This window comes from Gymnoscopelus braueri (genome assembly GCF_963280865.1).
Source record: "Gymnoscopelus braueri genome assembly, chromosome: 6".
Classification (NCBI taxonomy): domain Eukaryota; kingdom Metazoa; phylum Chordata; class Actinopteri; order Myctophiformes; family Myctophidae; genus Gymnoscopelus; species Gymnoscopelus braueri.
Window position 1 is genome coordinate 54,260,374 of NC_137607.1, and position 18,815 is coordinate 54,279,188.

At 42.7% G+C, this 18,815-nt stretch overlaps 1 protein-coding gene across 1 annotated transcript in view; it reads left to right on the forward strand.

Moving 5' to 3' along the window:
- The first annotated feature begins 1,447 nt into the window (after positions 1 to 1,447).
- Positions 1,448 to 18,815, forward strand: part of colgalt2b (collagen beta(1-O)galactosyltransferase 2b) — a 51,832-nt gene continuing 34,464 nt past the window's right edge. Inside the window, exon 1 of the mRNA XM_080431928.1 lies at positions 1,448 to 1,845. Coding sequence (XP_080288054.1) covers positions 1,586 to 1,845 — 260 coding nt within the window. The 5' untranslated portion in view covers positions 1,448 to 1,585. The remainder of the gene's footprint in view (positions 1,846 to 18,815) is intronic.

Here is an 18,815-nt window from a genome sequence, read left to right on the forward strand (position 1 = left end):
GGAGAGTAAAGCTCTGCCAGGAGGCACTCCCCAAAAATCTTAATACTTACACCGTCTGGCGCAGTAAGATCAAACTGCATCTCTCTCCCTATCTCTGTGTCCAGTGTGCGTGCATGCATGTATGCGCATGCATCATAGGTGCGCAGGGTATGTTGTCACATTTAGTATGTTGGTGTTAATCAGATGTGTGCTTTAACGGAACAGTGTTTCCTCCAATGCGCATGCACATGCAGGGTGCCTGGTCTCTGTATCTCTCTCTCTCTCTCTCTCTCTGTGTGGTGTGCGTGCACGAATGCGTGCGCAGCGCTGTGTGGAAGAGACAGACAATGTTTATTTATTATACGCTTCACCAATGGCACTGACACTACTTCACCAGCACAACAATGTTGAGTTCCTTGGCCTTGCTGGCAGCATGCACATGAAATATGATGCTTATCAGTGTACTATCTTGCAGAATTATTACCCTTCTTCTCCTGGTGGAGATAAAAAGAGAGATGGACCAGTGAACATATTCAGTAAAATTCTCAGTGTTCATTTATCCATGAGGTGTCACCAAATGGAGCATATATTCTCTGTTCGGTGGAAACCTCATATGTCCAAAACTGTTACTTTTCAGGATTCAAATTCAAAAATAGCAAAAGTAGCAGATCTACAAGCTCAATTTAGAGCTTGCAGAACTGCTACTTTTGTGCTTTTGTGTGATGCTGTAGCATGATCAAGTAGGACGTTAATTTACAAAAAAAACACAAGAAGTTAAAATCTGCAGATAAGAGGTTTCTGCCTGACAGTGACGATATGGACCTCTGCAAGGCTCCACATTTGGTAACAATTGTGTTAAATTAACCTGAGTATTTTGTTGTGTACCGGTACTTAGACCAAGGGGCTGCAGGCAGGCACACCACAAGCCACTAGAAGGCAGTGATTTCAAAACAGGCTTCCCTCACTACTTTGGTTTACAGTTTACACTATAACTACACAATTCATGAACCAATGTATTTACTTTGCAGCAAGGAGTTGCATAGTGGTTGATTTCATCTTGATTTGTTAGGAAAAGATGTTTAAAATGTTTTGCTACTAGGAAGGGTCTTTTTTTTGTTCCCTCTGTACGGCCTACTTAATCATTTCTTTATGAAATCAACTCCAAAGTCTAACTAATTGGCCGTGGACCAAAACACTTTAAATATGGGCCAAACATCTCATCAGCACATGATGGCAGTTTTGGGACGCAAATGGCTCTGCACACGCGCGCGCGCACACACACACACACACACGCACACGCACACATGCACACACGCACATCTTTTCCACCACTCTTTCCCCACTTTGTGCTGTAGGAGGAGAGAAAACTATCATAATTGCTGTTAAGTCTCAGACACAACAGCAAAGAGAGAGGAGGGATTGAAGAGGCAGTTAAATCCATCTCCCCCTCCTGTCGCCACACGCCTCCCTCCTCTCTCTCTCTCTCTCTATACCTTCCTCTCTCCCCCTCCCACCGCCGATCTCTCTCTCTCTCTCATATCCACTATCCAGTCGCGGCGGAGCCCGGATCCATCCAGGTCGGGAAGGATAACGGTGTGATCTGGGAATGATGCCGGCGGTTGGGACCGTGGGAGTCGGTCTGCTCTGGTGGTGGGGACTGGTGGTCGCCCTGGCGGTGCTGCTGCCCGACGATGCCGCGTCGGAGCTGGTCACTCTGGTGCAGCAGGATCCGGTCAAACCCGAGTCCTCCCTGCTGAAGCCAAAGGTTATGATCGCCATCCTGGCGAGGAACGCGGCGCACAGCCTGCCTCACTACCTGGGCTGCATCGACAGGCTGGATTACCCCAAGGAGCGCATCGCCATCTGGTGAGACTTCACTTTTATACCTATAACTAAAGTTACCCGAACTTTTATCGTGTAGTTTAGCACAACTTTTGTTAGACTTTGCATAGTTGGCAAGAAATCACACTGTGTACTTTGTGCGTACAGTAGCCCTGATACAGGACTGTCATCTTGTGATCCATGGCTATCAGTGGTGTATAGTATCCTACATTTACTCAAGTAGCCTACTGTACTTAAGTACACTTTTGAGTTTTTTTTTTTTTTTTACTTTACTGGAGTATATTTACAGTTTTCAGTACCTTACTTAGGCTACTCCACTACATCTCAGAGGTAAATATTCCACTGCAATTATTACAAAACTTTAGTTACTAGTTTAACTAACTTTGTAGATTTTGATTATTATTACAAAACACACTAATCACTAATCAGCTTGTAGATCAGCTATTTTCAAAATATTTTTATACATTTGAAAACCGGTGAAACGGGACATTCTGCATAATGAGTAGGCTACTTTCTACTTTTGGTACTTTAAGTCCATTTTGATCATACCAATACTTACTTTGTAGGCTACATTTACTCAAGAAATCCGGACTTTTACTTGTAACAGAGTATTTCTACATTGCAGTATTGATACTTTTACTTAAGTAAAACATTTGATTACTTTTATTTTTGGATAGTTGGCAAGGAATCACACTGTGTTCTTGTGCGTAGTAGCTTCTACATGTTTTCCTGACGGTTTGAAGTAAGGGTTGTCTAATTAAAAGCAGCGTGTGTCCACGTTAATAACAACACAGACCTGTTGTATCTACTCTACTTGACTCCACGTGTCTGCTGGGTCTCCAAATTGCATACTAAAGCAAAGATGAAAGGCTAGTTGAGCAACTTTAATCTGATTCAGCACAATGCTGCGGAAACGGGGCTTTAAAAACAGCGGGGCTGAAGGGCAGTGATGGAAGAAGTACTCACATGTTTTACTTAAGTAGAAGTGTCAATACTGCAATGTAGATAGTACTCTGTTACGAGTAGACGTCCCGTATTCATTATGTACTTGAGTAAAAGTACAAGAGTATCGGCATCAAAATATACTCGGAGTATATCATCGTGCAGAATGTCCCACTTTACCAGTTCAAAATGTATAAAAACATCATGAAAATAGCCAATCTGCAAGCTCACACAATGCATGGCATTGCAACTTATTGTGAGCTTGTAGATCTGCTATTTTCAAATGGCTAGGGTTGAAGGCTATGGCAGAAGTGGTTAGTGTGTTTTGTAATAATAATCAAAATCTACAAAGTAACTAGAAACTAAAGTTGTTATGTAATTGCAGTGGAGTAAAAGTACAATATTTTCCTCTGATGTAGTGGGGTAGACGTAAAAGTATTGAATATTGTAAATACTGAAGAAAGTGAAAAATACCTCAAAATTGTACTTAGCCTATAGTACTGTACTTGAGTACATGTACTTAGTTACTTTACACCACTGCTGGGCATGTGGAGCATGGTGTTGTTGGGCAGCCTTGTGTCTTGTGTTGTATCTGGGCTTCTAGGGGATAGAATAGATGAAGGTAAGATGGTGTGTTACTGTGTATTTGGGCTTCTAGGGGCTAGATGAAGAAGGTAAGATGGTGTGTTACTGTGTATTTGGGCTTCTAGGGGCTAGATGAAGAAGGTAAGATGGTGTGTTACTGTGTATTTGGGCTTCTAGGGGCTAGATGAAGAAGGTAAGATGGTGTGTTTCTGTTTAATCAAAGTGCAGGTGAAGGATGAAAGAACACATTGAACTGGTCTGACAACCAGACAAGGGGCGGGTAACCTCTCTGGGAAGTCATGCGTAAAGTGTGTGTGTGTGTGTGTGTGTGTGTGTGTGTGTGTGTGTGTGTGTATGTGTGTGTGTGTGTGCGTGCGTGCGTAGGAGAGTGTGTGAGTGAGTGTGAGTGAGAGACATCGTTGCTGTTGGGCAGAAACCTCTTATCTCCATATTTTAACTTTTTCTGTTTTTTGTAAATTAACGCACAAAAGCATCAAATGAGCTTGTGGATCTGCTACTTTTGAATCCTGAAAAGTAACAGTTTTGGAAAAAGTAACAGTAAAAGTAACAGTTTTGGACATTATTATGTTTATAGAGATATATAGAGATATGATGTGTGTTTGGGTGAGATAAATGTAAGGGGATGGTGGGAGATTTTATTTAAATCTATGGCCAGAAAGGAAATCGGAGACAGATAGTGACTTCTACAGACTAAATATCCAGCTTGCAGACATGTGGAGAATGTAGGTCTGCACGTGCCTGTACAGTCATGTCATATACACTACTTTCCGTCTGTCTGTCAGACATATTGTGGTACCCTCCCTGGTCGGCATTCTTTTGTTTCTTCTCCCCTTGCTTTGTTGAAAGCCTGGATTTTGCTGTTTGTTTCTAATCGAGAGACCCCACCAACACACGCGCGCGCACACACACACACACACACACACACACACACACACACACACACACACACACACACACATACACATACACATACACATACACATACACATACACACACACACACACACACAAAAGAAAGTCTACAGGAGGTGGGGTTGGGGGGAGCTGCTCTTTGGGATAAAATTCCAAATCACAGAGCTGGCAGCATGTTTGTTTGGGTGGTTTTATCAAACAAAGGCAAGTTTATTTGTATGGCACATTTCAACAACAGGGCAATTCAAAGTGCTTTGCACAAAACACGATAAACATTAAAACAAAGTGCAAAAGAAAGTCATTACAAAAGGACATTTGAATACAATTAGAGTAGTTATTCAAGAGAAAGAAAAAAGAAAAAAAGAAAGAAAAGCCTCAATAAAAGGTAGGCATAAAAAGAACAGAGTTGTAGCAGACCTGCAGTTTTCTGGGAGTTTCTTTCAGATACGTGGTGCATAAAAAAACTGAACGCTGCATCTCACTGTGTGTGTGTGTGTGTGTGTGTGTGTGTGTGTGTGTGTGTGTGTGTGTGTGTTGGGGGGAGGCGTCTTTCCACCCAGCAGTTGGTAGCCCTGCCATAGAGACCTAATGCTGATGGATTGTGTCTGAGGCAGGTGGAGGCTCTCATGGTCTCTTCCCCTGTGTTTATCAGTGACTTCTGTCACACTGCTAATTCCATCAACTCTTTTGTTTGTTTAAACAGGTGTTATACCTCTATTACAAGACAGTGAGGCTGGGTGTGTCTGTTCGCGTGCACTGCGCACACACACACACACACACACACACACACACACACACACACACACACACACACACACACACACACGCGAAAGAATATGCATAGCCTCATACTCTGTGCTGAGTCCAAAGCCACTAACAGTGTCTATGGATGTATCTTTAAATCATCATGTACAATTCGTTTTTTATTTTACTCTGTGTCATTTTCATGACACCCTCATAGACCATGAAGTGGCATGAAGTCTATTGATGTTACGCAGTACAACCAGTAACCAGTCCATGTTGTTTTTCCCTTACACACATAATATCCTGATATTAGGTAATACAAGGGAGAAATAGTGGCATTAGCATATAGAAAGAAATTGGAACACTACTTAAAGTGTGTAAGGAAAAGAGCCCCCCCAGGAAAAACACCCCAGATTTTACTACGATGATCATAGTTTATATTATGCCTCAGGGTTTTCCGCTTATTTCTGTTAAATGAAGGCATTTGTTTTACTTGTATGTTAAAGTGATTATACTGTACAATCCAACTAAGCCCGAAATACCTAATGTCTCATTTGAATTCAGCTCTCATGCCATGGCATCCTCCTTCCAGCTGGTTCTGTTAGAAAACACCAGTAGGCGCGTTGATCCTCACGAGCCTTTGCTGTAGCCAAGATGAGAACAGAACAAAAAGTCAGAAGGGGAATGCTGTTCAGAGCTTGTCGAGTTTAGTGGAGAATTTCGATGCAGAGCAAACAAAGAACAAAGATAACTTCAGAGCCTCGCATTGTCTATAGGGAAGCTTCTATAGCTCTCGCTGTGTGCATACCCACGTTTTGTGTGTGTGTGTGTGTGTGTGTGTGTGTGTGTGTGTGTGTGTGTGTGTGTGTGTGTGTGTGTGCGACTGTGCGCACGCACTCGAGAACGCATGTGAGTGTGTGGACATGATGTTCCTCACAATAGTTCCGCCCTCAGGCTCCAGGCTTGGGCTGAGCTGCGCTGAGACGTTTTTTCCCCCCCTTGCATACTCACTTTAACTCAGTGACTGACTGTCAGCAAGCCAGAGAAGACCATATAGAGCAGAGAAATAAGGGGACTGTTGATCATATTATGTAGGGGTCTTCAACGTCGCCAAGGACCCCTTATATGAGAGAGAGATGAAGCATACTACATATTGTGTAAAGTTGTGTTGCAGATTAAACTTTTTAGATAGATAGTTTCATAGGCTTGTTTGACAGCACTATCATCAGTGATGGACTTTCATACATTCAAGCACTTAAACCATCTATTCTAAACTAAGTAAACCTGACCTTTCACTCTGTACTTAGTCTGCTCTTTTTTCCCTCTACACCAAACCTCTTTGCCAAAAATAGCAGATCTGATATTTTTGGCTAAAGTTCTCCTCAGAATAGGGATGCTGTGGTTCAAGTGGTTAATGTAAAAAAACAAAAACAAAGATTTGGCGGCCCCCCTGTAGTAACTCTGAGGACCCCCTAGGGGTCCCGGACACCCCCTGTTGAGGACCCTTGATGCAGAGTAAAGGTTGTAACACACGGCAAACGGTTCACGCGGGCGGTACCGCTCGGATCAGCGGTGATCGCGCCGCGATCATTGTTGTTTTTTTCCTCCTGCGCGGTGCGGTGAAAAGAAAATCTCACCACAATCCAGCTCTTGCCGCCCGCGCGTGCACAAACGAGCACGCACTCAAGAATTTCACGGGGCCACGCCCGCCTGCCTCACCGCCCCTCAACTTCTCCGCGCGTCCCAAATAATCGCCCGCCTCTCATTGAAAATGAATTACATAGGCGCGTTGGCCGCTTGCCGTGTGAAAGGACCTTAAGAGTACACTAGAGGGAGATATGGGTGGGTGGGTGGGTGGGGGGGGTCTTTTTGGATGGACCCACGGGCTAGCCAATACACACTTATGTCGCTGAATGACTGACTCAGTCACTGAGTGATGAAGTTACAGCATTGTTCGACTGGTTGGCCGAACATCGAACTAGCCAATTGCTGAGCAATTGTTCCTTTAATATTGGTGTATTTCCGGATAGGCAGGTAAGAGTGATTCACACATTGCCTCAACGGTCAAATACCGCCATGTGACTCTTCCCACTGTTACCGGTACAGGTCCTCCTGTCGTGCGAGAGGTGTATAAGTACACGAGACTAGGCATTTGGGGATGGTAAAATATGTACAGTATTTGGGACAAACGGAAACAATAAATCTCCATGTGCAGTCTGGACTGTTAGACCGATTAATTTAACTCTCTCTCTCTCTCTCTCTCTCTGAACTGTCACACACATTTTCTCACGATAACGGAGTATAAACAAGCCTTTATCATACACCAGAAGTGGCTTATATCTACAGGCTCTTCAGTCCAACTTTGACCCTAATTTTTCTATCTGTCCTTCCTAACCATAGCGATCATCAATTTTTCTGTTTCAACGGGAGCGGCGCATATTTACGCCGTCCTGGAAACGGCAGAAGTGAGATGGCGCTGAGGGTCTATTCTGCGTGTTCAGTTCTGGCGTTTCTATCTGGGCGCCCTTGGAAGACATGTAAATGAGCCAGAGTTAGCAAAGAGCAAATTTTCATCTGTAGTCCCTGAGCAGGCTGTTGAAAGTGGTGATATAACTATCAATACAAAACAGACATATCAATACAATACAAGACAAGTAAACATAGTACTGGAGACAATGAAAGATGACACCAGTGACAAATTGAGCTGATAATTACCCATGATTACAAGTTTGGTTTGCTTTAAGCCATCTCTTAAAGTTATACAGTGCAGGTCCACAAATAACGATTTTTAGCAGCCTCTGCTGGTCATTACCGTCACTGCAGGCCGTTTGTTTATTCCTCTGTTACCCAGAATTCCATTTGTTTTCACCGGAAGACGGAAGCGTTTCAAAAAGCGTTCTTTTAATTGTTTTATACGATCTGTGGATCGTTTCTCTTAGCCAGTAGAGCTTTAGTTACCGTGAGCTGTGTTTTATTTTTCTGTTGTTTATCGACCTTCAAATCATACAATCTATTAAAATGAGCGTGAGTTTCCCTTTTGTTATTAGCGCGGTAGTTCCTGGCCAAACAGGAAACCGGTGCGGTAGTTCCTGGCCAAACAGGAAACCGGTGCATTTCCGCCTCCGTTTTCCGGCCAGATGACGTCATTGTCCCCCTCGACACCGTTCAATAGAAAATATATAAATAAAAGGCTTTCGGGGGTGAAATTCATGGAGTGGGTGTTGTGAAACTTTTGCCACTCACAATTTAACTTTAGTTTTGTTGAAAAAGTTACCTAGTATTACTTTAAGGTTGAATTTGAAAGTCAAATAATTGGTCTCTCTCTTAATTCGGTGAGAAGACTATTCCAGTGATGGGAGGCTCTAACAAAGACGACTGTTTGACCAAACACACTATGTCTGTATGGTACAATACAGTCCCCTCTGGTAGTTGCCCTTGATGCCCTGCCACCACTCTCCCTTCACCCTATGAACTGGCTCAGTGGAGGAGGTGCAAGCCCATTTAAAACCTTATAAATGAGACAAGCATCTGCAAAATGTAAAATATAAAAAATAAATTGTACTTTTGAACTATATGGAAATGGTGATAACTATTGGGCTTACGGCCAAATCTTTTTAATGCCTGTTTGTAAAGTGACTATAGGTTTCAAAGTTGTCAGAAGTTGCCTGAAATTAGACAGATTGAATTTGATTGTGAGTTGGATACATGTTTTTTAAATGTCAAGTTTTAAATGTCAAGTTTTGCCACAGCACGTTTGTAGCTGCAGGAAACCTCACTGTCACACACACACGCTTCACTGTCCTCTCTCACCCACTAAACACTGACACGCTCGCTCGCTCATTCACGATGCTCAGTCTCTTGACCATATAAACCTAACCTCAACGCACAGGCACACACACACTCACAGCTTACTCTCTCTCTCCACAGAACACATGTAAAAGCCCTTTCCAGTAAATCTCTAATACAACATTGTTTTTTGAAGCATTTTGTTGATTGAACAGTTTGTTCATAGAACTAACGTCCGGTGTAAGCATCGTCATGGTGCTTTGTCATGACGCTACCAGTATACAAACATTCTGCATTCACAATTACTTGCCGTGATAACAATATAGGCATTTTGACCTGGTAGGGTTACGTGATATTGTCGTATACCAAATGTACCGTCACGCATTCACACATGACGCCAACATTAAACATACCAGTAAATTGGAGGCATTTCAAGCAAATATGAACAGGGTTTAGTTTAGGTTATGGGATATCAGTCTATCCTCAGATGGCCTAACAACGAACTAGCCAATCGCAGAGTAATCTTCGGTCCAGGCTATGGGATCCCATCCTTGTGCTGAAAGAACAATGGCGGCTTGTTTGGAAACGATCACCACTCTTTCACCTATACAGTCCAACAAAAACTATACTAGATTTTAGACAAGAAATAGGCCATGCATTTGCTCAGTCTTACAATTTAATTTAGGCATTTAGCAGACGTTACTCAAATAAAAAACGATTTCCATTGTGGTCCAGCCATTATACTAGGTTTTGATCTCTTCTTGTTTTTTCAGGGCAACAGTGGAATCCTCCTTGCTCACCTTTTAACTCTAGCTTGCCCTCCCACCGGTCCAGGGGGAGTAATGTTTGGTGTGTGTGTGTGCGTGTGCGTGTGTGCACATTTGAGTGAAAGTTTTTTGAATGTGTGTTTTATATTTGTCTCTAGATGTGTGTGTGTGTGTGTGTGTGTGTGTGTGTGTGTGTGTGTGTGTGTGTGTGTGTGTGTGTGTGTGTGTGTGTGTGTGTGTGTGTGTGTGTGTGTGTGTGTGTGTGTGTGTGTGTGTGTGTGTGTGTGTGTGTGTGTGTGTGTGTGTGTGTGTGTGTGTGTGTGTGTGCGTGTTTACTAGAACATCAAACACAGATATTGAGCTAATAAATACATGAAAGGCAATTTGTGCAAGCTTTTATGTCTAGAATGATGCAACACAAACAATCACCTATTCCTTTCTCAGTGACCTGAGAGTCAGATAGGCAGAGGTCTGACAGTGTAGTGAGAGGCCGGTGAGGCAGTCTCTCACGCTAGTGTTAAAGAACGAAAGAATGCAGGGAATTACAGAACGAGGGGGACAGAGGAGGAGAGAGAGAGAGAGAGAGAGAGAGAGAGAGAGAGAGAGAGAGAGAGAGAGAGAGAGAGAGAGAGAGAGGGGTGGTCGATGGTGTCAGAAATTACCCAGGGGCCACTGAGCATGTTAGTAAATCCACATTCCACTGCCACTTTAAACTGTGTGTACCCCTGTTTTTTTTGTCTCTCTCAACTTCATTTCTTCCCCTTCACCACTGTGGGACTACATTAAGCCGGGCTCTTGTCAATGAAAATAAAATCAATGCTGGATTCAAGACAGGTATTAGATATACAGTATCTGCTCCACCCATGAGTTATGACTTGAGGGGGCTAATTGAATTTGATCCAATGTTTTATTGATCTTAAACAGCTTTTGCACAGACAATACATCGAAATCTAGGTACAATTAATGGCAAAAATAACCTCTGACTTGAGACCATAGCAATGAATGTATATATGTATATAAATTGACCTTTACATTCATAGCAGCACTGTGCTTCTAAAACACAGCAGAGGAACCAATCGACAGGGTTCTCCATGAGACGCATCTGTTCGATAAAATGCGTTGGTATTATGGTATCAATCGGGGACGGATTAACCCCCGTATTGTAACAGGCCGATCATCTCTTAGGGCCGCTCTCCCCCCTCCCACCCACAATGGGCAGTCAGGTGGGCGCAGCTCGCAAACACGCTGCTGTGGTTTTAAGGCATGTGTGGGCCAAGAAAGCACCTGTAGACATTTTATCCTAAAGTACAGTATGTGCATGTATTTGCATGTAATGACCTTAACTTGCGCAGTCTTGCGGGCATGCCGCACCAACATTTTGCTGCACCAACAAAAATCTTTCTAGCCACTTCTGCAAATGCAAAGGAGGGGCCCACATATTTGATATTTCATTAACCTATACATTTCAGTTTAGTAAATTGTCAATGGTTCCCCCCAAGGGCCCCTGAGAGCCAAGGGCCCCAGACCCACTGGCCCAATAGCTAATCAGGGGGAGCTGTTCAGGGGTTAAGTGTCTTGCTCAGGGACACTTAAGCCCCCTTTCCACTGCAGCTTAAGCACCACACCACACCAATCGTGGTCATAATGCACTATAAAGTAGTATAATGTTTTACAACTATGATAATTATATAACACACTATAATAGATTACAACTGTGATTATAATACACTATAAATTATTATAATGTTTTACAACTATGATACTTATAACACACTAGAATAGATTTTAACTGTGATTATAATAATCTATAAAGTATTATAATGTTTTACAACTATATCCTGTTCTAAATAAAAAGTCGGTGAATGATCAGTCATTATGAAGTGTTTGGCCCTGTTTGGCCTAGCTCAGACCTACCCAGGACTGGGTACTTTTTAGGCACCAGTTTAGTACCACTTACACACCACTCTACCCACTTCATTGTAGTGGAAACCGAGGCACAAGTGGACGGTGTGGTGTGGGGTAGGGTGAGGCCATGCATATGGAAAGCCGCCTTTAGACTATACTGGGTGGGCCGGGGGGGTGAACCGGTGACCTTCTGATTACCAGATGACCTCTCTATCACTGCCCTTATGACCTATCTATGCTTTTATATCTGTGGTCAGTACAGAGCTTAGCTTATGAATATTATGTCTCTAGTATATTGAACTGCAAAGGTGAAGTAGATTTCCTTAACACATTGAATGCAGCATTCAGAAAGGATATGTAACATACAGTACTGAAAACAATGGCAGTATGTGGATACACTAGAAGAGTAGTCCATATGTTTTCCTATTTTCAATTATGTTATCCTTCAGTCTGTAAGGGGAAGTTTGTCCTTATAATGAGAACAAACTTCCCCTTACAACAGAAGACAAACGTATGTCCCTCACATGACATTTATCGAGGTTATCTGAAATGGGTCAAACCTACTTGATCATGCTGTCTTCATTACACTAACCTTTCAGATGAAGAAGTCCCAGAAACTCTCACTTTCTCTTCCAGTTACCCTCTGGTTGTGTTAAAAGTTTTTCATTTTCTTTTCCCAGTTTTTATTTTCTACAAATCCTGCCAGAGAGTGTGATATGATTAGAAGGTTATGTTTGTACAGCATCTTTTATCTTATGCCAGCTGGCTGTCGTCTGTCTGTCGCACACTGCCAGTGCCTAGAGTTACTGTTCTTAGCTTAGTGTTTCAAAGGAAACGGAAGCAGGTGTGTTTATGACCAGCAGAATTAGATTTTCATTCATAATCGAGGCACAGGTCAGCCATGTTCTCTTAATTCAGCTCAGGCGTATTTTCTTTTTCTGCGTCAGAGTGCTTGGTCCTTGCTGCCTGCTGCTTAACGCTTAGCAGCCTATGGTGAAGTACTTTACCAGATGTTGGAGATGGGGGTCATGATGATTTGTGGGGTTGTCAGTGAACCAGGGGAGTAAATGTCGAAGCTCTGACATCATCGGGTCTGCCCCGTATGGAACCGTGTTGGTTTTGAATCAGTCAGGTTGTTTATTTACAACTTCCGTCATCCCTGACACACGCCCTGTGGCATTCAACACTGCAAGATGATGCATGTGTGTTATTTATTGGTTTTTATCTTATTAACCGTGTCAGCAACACCTCCTGTAGATAATTGATTGACATTACTAGGTGATAATGGCACATTAAGCCATTGGAAAGGTCAGAGCATTCACCGCTGGCATTCCTGGAAGAGAGGTGGAGTATATAAAACCATATGTCGCCTTGGGGCCTCAGGTATGGTAGGGCTCTATCAACTTAAAAAATGTTCAGTGGTTGCCAACTACATGCTAAAGCACATAATGAGAAGTAGGGTAGGTAGAGGTGTTCCCTGGAACATATATCACTGCTGTCAGAAGTTAGATTGGTAATTGTATGCTTTGCACCCCATGCCTGTATGCACGTCAGGTTTGAGAGGAAATTGTTGTGTACCACATAAAACATCTGTCCCCTCTGGCTCTTCATGGGAACCCTGTGGACCCAGGGACATGACTGGATGTAAAATAATCTATATCTGTCATCTGTATTTGTTCTGTAAAGTGTTGTGGACTTGAAAATGGGATGAGATTAATTTGTAAATGAGTGTATGTACTGTATGTGTGCACTTAAAGCTGAATGAGCTCTGAATGAGTTTAGGATCTGATCAGGGTTTGTGTGATCCTACTTTGGACTTAGTTGGCTATAGAGGCCTTTGCCTGTTCCTTTGGACAGAGATAATCACCATTCCATCTCCCTGAGATGAAACAGAATAGAATACAATGCAACGCAATGAATGCAATACAATGCAACAGAAGGCCAGCGGGCGTTCAATAGATGGGGTTGAAAACATGACAAGTCTTGTTATGTTGCTGAGGTTACCATGACCCCCGGGCCTACATTGTGCAGGTGTGTTAAGCCTAGGCTGCGTTATACTGTGGAAACTCACTGAATTTATTTGTTATGTAGCTCTGTAATAGGGGTCCTCCTGTCATGCAGCGAGTTTGGCCATTTTAGCAGAGTAGTTCATCCAACGGTAAGGAATGAATTAGGAAGATATAGGGGTGGATTTTCTTGAGTGATTTGGTGCTGACAATACAGTCTTCTGTGAACGATGAGCAACATGTGCTTTTCGTGTGATCTGACGTATTGGATGACAGCGCTGGCAATGGGCTCTGTATTTAAATGAGTTCATTTGATTAACTATGAACTGAAGCATTGATCTGCTATCAGACTTGCATTAGTGAAGTCCTTTGTAAATGTATGTGTGTGCATGTGTGGTTGCGTGAGTGTGTTTGCGTGCATGGCTGTATGCGTGTTGATGCTCATGCATGCCATATATTGTTGCTGTCGGGCAGAAACCTCTTATCTCTATATTCGAACTTTTTGTGTTTTTTCGTGAATTAGTGCCCTACTTGATCATACTACAGCGTCACACAAAAGCATCAAAGGTAGCAGATCTACAAGCTGGAAACGTGCCGCGAGGCCATTTTTGAATTTGAATCCTGAAAAGGTTTGGACATTATGAGGTTTCCACCCGACAGAGACGATATACAGAGGTGGAAATGGTGTGAGCATATCCAACCCAAGCATAAGTACGATTTCTTGTGTGGAAAACGACTCAAATGAAAGTACAAAAGTACCGCTTTTGAAATAGTATTAATAGTTACTTAGTTACATACAGTATTGGTCACCATGAAAGGGCCGATGTAGCATCCTGACTGTTAACCATTTCAATCTGAATACACCCTACCAAACAATCCCTCTCCACTTCAGTGATGCATCTCAAACGTTTTCTCAGAGATTGCCTCACAAGCGAAAAGAGGTTCAAGGTCGTCTTAAATGGAATCTCCTCCTGATTGTGCCAAAAAAAAAAAGGTACAATTACTGATTTGAGGATGTACTCAAAAAGGTAGACTTTCATGAAAGCTACTCAATTACAATAAAGAGGTCACTTGTAGTTACTTTCCATCCTTGCTGTGTGTGTGTGTGTGTGTGTGTGTGTGTGTGTGTGTGTGTGTGTGTGTGTGTGTGTGTGTGTGTGTGTGTGTGTGTGTGTGTGTGTGTGTGTGTGTGTGTGTGTGTGTGTGTGTGTGTGTGTGTGTGTGTGTGTGTGTGTGTGTGTGTGTGTGTACTGTTTATGTCTGCTTGTATGCCGTTCTGACATGTGTTTCTTGTGTTCTGCCTCCCTGGCCGTCCCAGTATCTCCCCTCTGTTTTCCATTCTCTTCCCAATTATTCTCTATTCCCCAGCTATCCAGATAGGCCATGTGTTGAATAACACACTGCAATCATCTACGACAATCAGTATATCACCTTAAGACCATCTCTCTACAGCCTGATCCAATCCATCCATGGGAAAGTGATCCTCAGCTCACTGGCGTGACTGGGTTACATTCAGCAGAGAGACAGATCACAGTTACATAGAGCCAGTAAGGACAGTTGAGGCTAATGTAATTCAGATGAAAATATACCACCTTTATCCAGAAACCTCTTATCTCCATATTTAAACTTTTTGTGGATTTTCATAAATGAATGCCCCACTTGATCACACTACAGCGTCACAAAAAAAAGCAATATAAGTAGCAGACCTGCAAGCTTGTAGATCTGCTACTTTTGCTATTTTTGAATTTGAACCCTGAAAAGTAACAGATTTGGACATATGAGGTTTCCACCCGACTGAGACAATATATATTATATACACAGTATATCAACTTCAGAATAGTTGCTGACAGGGAGACAGGGAAGCATATAATGCCTCATTTATACTTGGTTGTCGCACACCGAAAATAGCAGATCTACAAGCTCACAATGCGTCATACTGTTGTGGGCTTACCTTGTACATTCAGTTCGGGACACCGGCGTGCAACCAAGTTTAAATCTGGTGGGATTCTATCCTAAGTTCTGGTCAACAAGACTATTTTCATACATCGCAACTCAGAATATATGCACTATTGATCTAAATAAAGCTTTCACTAATGTATAACTACAACATATAAATAATGTGCATGCTCTAACACATGACAACATGAAGCATCTTTTTTAAGAACATCTAAAGGAAAACCAGATGAACCATTAACACCAGATGTGTTGAGTCACCTTTCGTTTTAGCACGCTGCTCACACAGCCCCTGGACAATGAATGGAAATCAGTGGGTTGCACACATTAAGCTCTATTGCGTCAATTTAACTGAACATTCTCCAAACTCTACCATGGCTTTATTGAGGCAAAATGATTGCCCATAGCTAGTTCAATACCAGCCAGGAGGGGTCTGTCTACAAAGCTGACAGTGAATGTGATTAATTCTCAGAGGAGAGGAACCTCATCCTTGCTATACTGTTGCTAAAAGGCATCCATCCATCCCATCCAAGGTCTCCAGAAAGCACTTAGTTCACTCTTTACGTGTTATCGTTCCAGCGCGTCAGCCGCCATCTCTTACATACCATTATACACAACTGTCTATTATAGTCAAATATAAAGAAAAAAAAGACTGGATTCATTGTCCAATCTCTTCGTATTTGGCCACGGTCACTCTTCCCCCCTGAGTGGAAGTAATTGTTTCTATAACTGACGTTCCACAGACTCAATTCCTCTTGTCCAGATGACTATGTATTCCAGGCACACATCCGGGCCCCAAGCCAATGCTTTTGTCACAGCTTTGGCAGCACAGCAATAATATTGCTGATGATGAAATAGACTGGCATCTTAGCATGAGGACTCTCATTTGGAAACCAGCAAGGAAAGTATGGAGAGAGACGGGGATTCATGGCGCTTTTCCACTGCATGATACCGACTCAACTCTATACTCTAGGGCAAAGGGTTTCCACCGCGCCTCAAGACAACTTTAGGCTGGTCCTGTGCATCTCAGGACTGGTATATGTAGAAGGAAGGCACTGGAGCAAACTCGCACATTTAAAGCCTTTTTATTCACAGGGTGCATGCAGGTAAACAGAGTGACAACGTTCCGATGTCAATACATCTTCGTCGGGTCATCTCTACTCGACTCTACTCGCTTTACTTAATTATACGGACCATTTCAATGTAGCAGTTCATTACAGCGACATCCAACCTTCTGCGTAGGAGTGTGCTATACCAGGGCTTCTCAAACTTTTTCATGCCAAGGACCCCTAAATTGCTATATATTTGGCCGCGGACCCCCATCTGATTGCTTGATGGCTTGATTGCTTTAAAAAATAAATATGCAAAGATTTGCACAAATGTTCAAGATTTTTCAAAAATAGCAGATCTACAAGCTCATAGCGCGGCACAAAGTGACACGCTATGAGCTTGTATATATGCTATTTTTGAATAGCCAAAGTATATAATATGGTTAAAGTGGTTCAAATGATTGTGATGCTATGTTAACTACTTTAGCTGGGGACCCCCTGGAACCCCCTAAAGGACCCCTGGGGGTCCCCGTACCCCACTTTGAGAACCGATGCGCTATACAATGATAACATTTAAGCTACTGCTGTCTCTATTTCTGTCTGTCTGCTGTCTCTATTTCACCTGTAGGCTACAGTCCAACAACAGTAGAAAAACAGGCCATGCAGTTGCTCAATAATAATGATTCATTTCACATTTACAACAGCTAGTTTAAAAGTGTGTTAACAGTATTTTTGGAGGAGTTGGTCCAATTGGACCAATCAGGAGTCTGCAGTGTTGTCACGTCACCTTTTGCTATCGCATCAGCTCGCTTGGAACCTTGACAGAAAAACAAGTACCAGGTAGTGGTACTAGATACTTCTTGTGCCCAATGGAGAACCAAACAACAAGGCAAGCTGCCAGTGCCATGCAGAGGAAAGGCCCCATTAGATAATTAGAGGCAGACTTCCTGTAGTAGTAGTAGTTTACAAGAAAGTAAGAGAGGAGACTTCTCTCTTACTTTCTTGGACAGGAGAGAGAGTCTAGTTGCTTGTCTGGCTGTTATAGTCTTTAAAGACGTGCATATGGATAAACAGTGTAGTGTTCATCAGAGAAATGGGAGCTCATGCTTTTGGGTGGAAAGAGTATTTTAGCACCGTCTGTACATCCGTCTGTGTGTGTCATCATCTTGGCTTAACCACTGGGACAGAGTGTACCTCTGTCCATGTTCACGGTCTCTCTTTCCTCTACCTTGTTTTTCCTCTCGCTTCCTCACAACATTTCCCTCTTCTTCCCTCGTCCCTTCACTTCTGTCATGTGCTTCCTCTCTGGTCCCCTCTCCCTCGTTGTCCTGCTCAGAGAATCAAGAGGGTTTATTTGTCACTAGGTCTCATACAGGTACAAGCTGTGAAATGCTAGCGTGGTATGGTCCGTGCTAACAGCAACGCAACGATAATAACAATAATAATACTGGATATGATATGAAAAGGAAAGTAAAAAAAAACAAAGAAATAACAATAATATGCTGAATATTTAAATAAATACTAATAAGGAATGAGATATAGCCCCATGAGGACTTTAGCGGTAGTGAAGGGGGTGGGGTATTAAGGCAGTATACATGGTTGGTTATGCCTTATATTAAGGCACAGTAAGGCATAACCAACCATGTATACAGATACATTTGTATCCATTGTGCAGTATCGATTTAAGCAATCTATAGGCCTACAGGATTAATTACAGTTTCAAATGCAATTGTTTTATTTAGTTTTCCTCTTTTTTTCTTCTAAATCTTTTTATTGTCCAATGTCCATGTTCTTGTTCATGTCTCTGACAGCCGCCAGGAAAAACAACTCTTCTTGAGACTTTGAGCCCCAGGCATTGAGACACCTCAGGCGCTTGTCGGTCCGCATTATCATAAGCAGTGCGTTACCAAGGTTAGGTGTTGCCTGTCTTTTCTTAAGCCTTTTTGCTCTGCTCGAGCGGCTATACTCTCGTAAATGTCCAGCAGGGACTGGAGGGAACTCAATTGCCTCTTCTCTCTCTGTTCGCATTTACTCACTTTATCACCCTTCATAACCAATTCAGTTTTTGTTTTACTGTTTCTATCCAGTTTCTCCTAATTCAATCTTTGCCAATTCCCCATGTCTCCTGTGGTCGCTGCCTGCACTGTATGGCCTGGGGAGAGTGTAGAGTGGACAACCACATGCCTCCTCCAATTTCACCTGTCAGTGAGGACTGAGGAATGTTTCACCCAGAAAACAATGTTCAGCGCTGTCCCCCAGATCCCCTCCCAGCTGAACAGGAGCCCCCACTAACCAACAGGGGTCGTTAGTCACTTTGTTAGTCA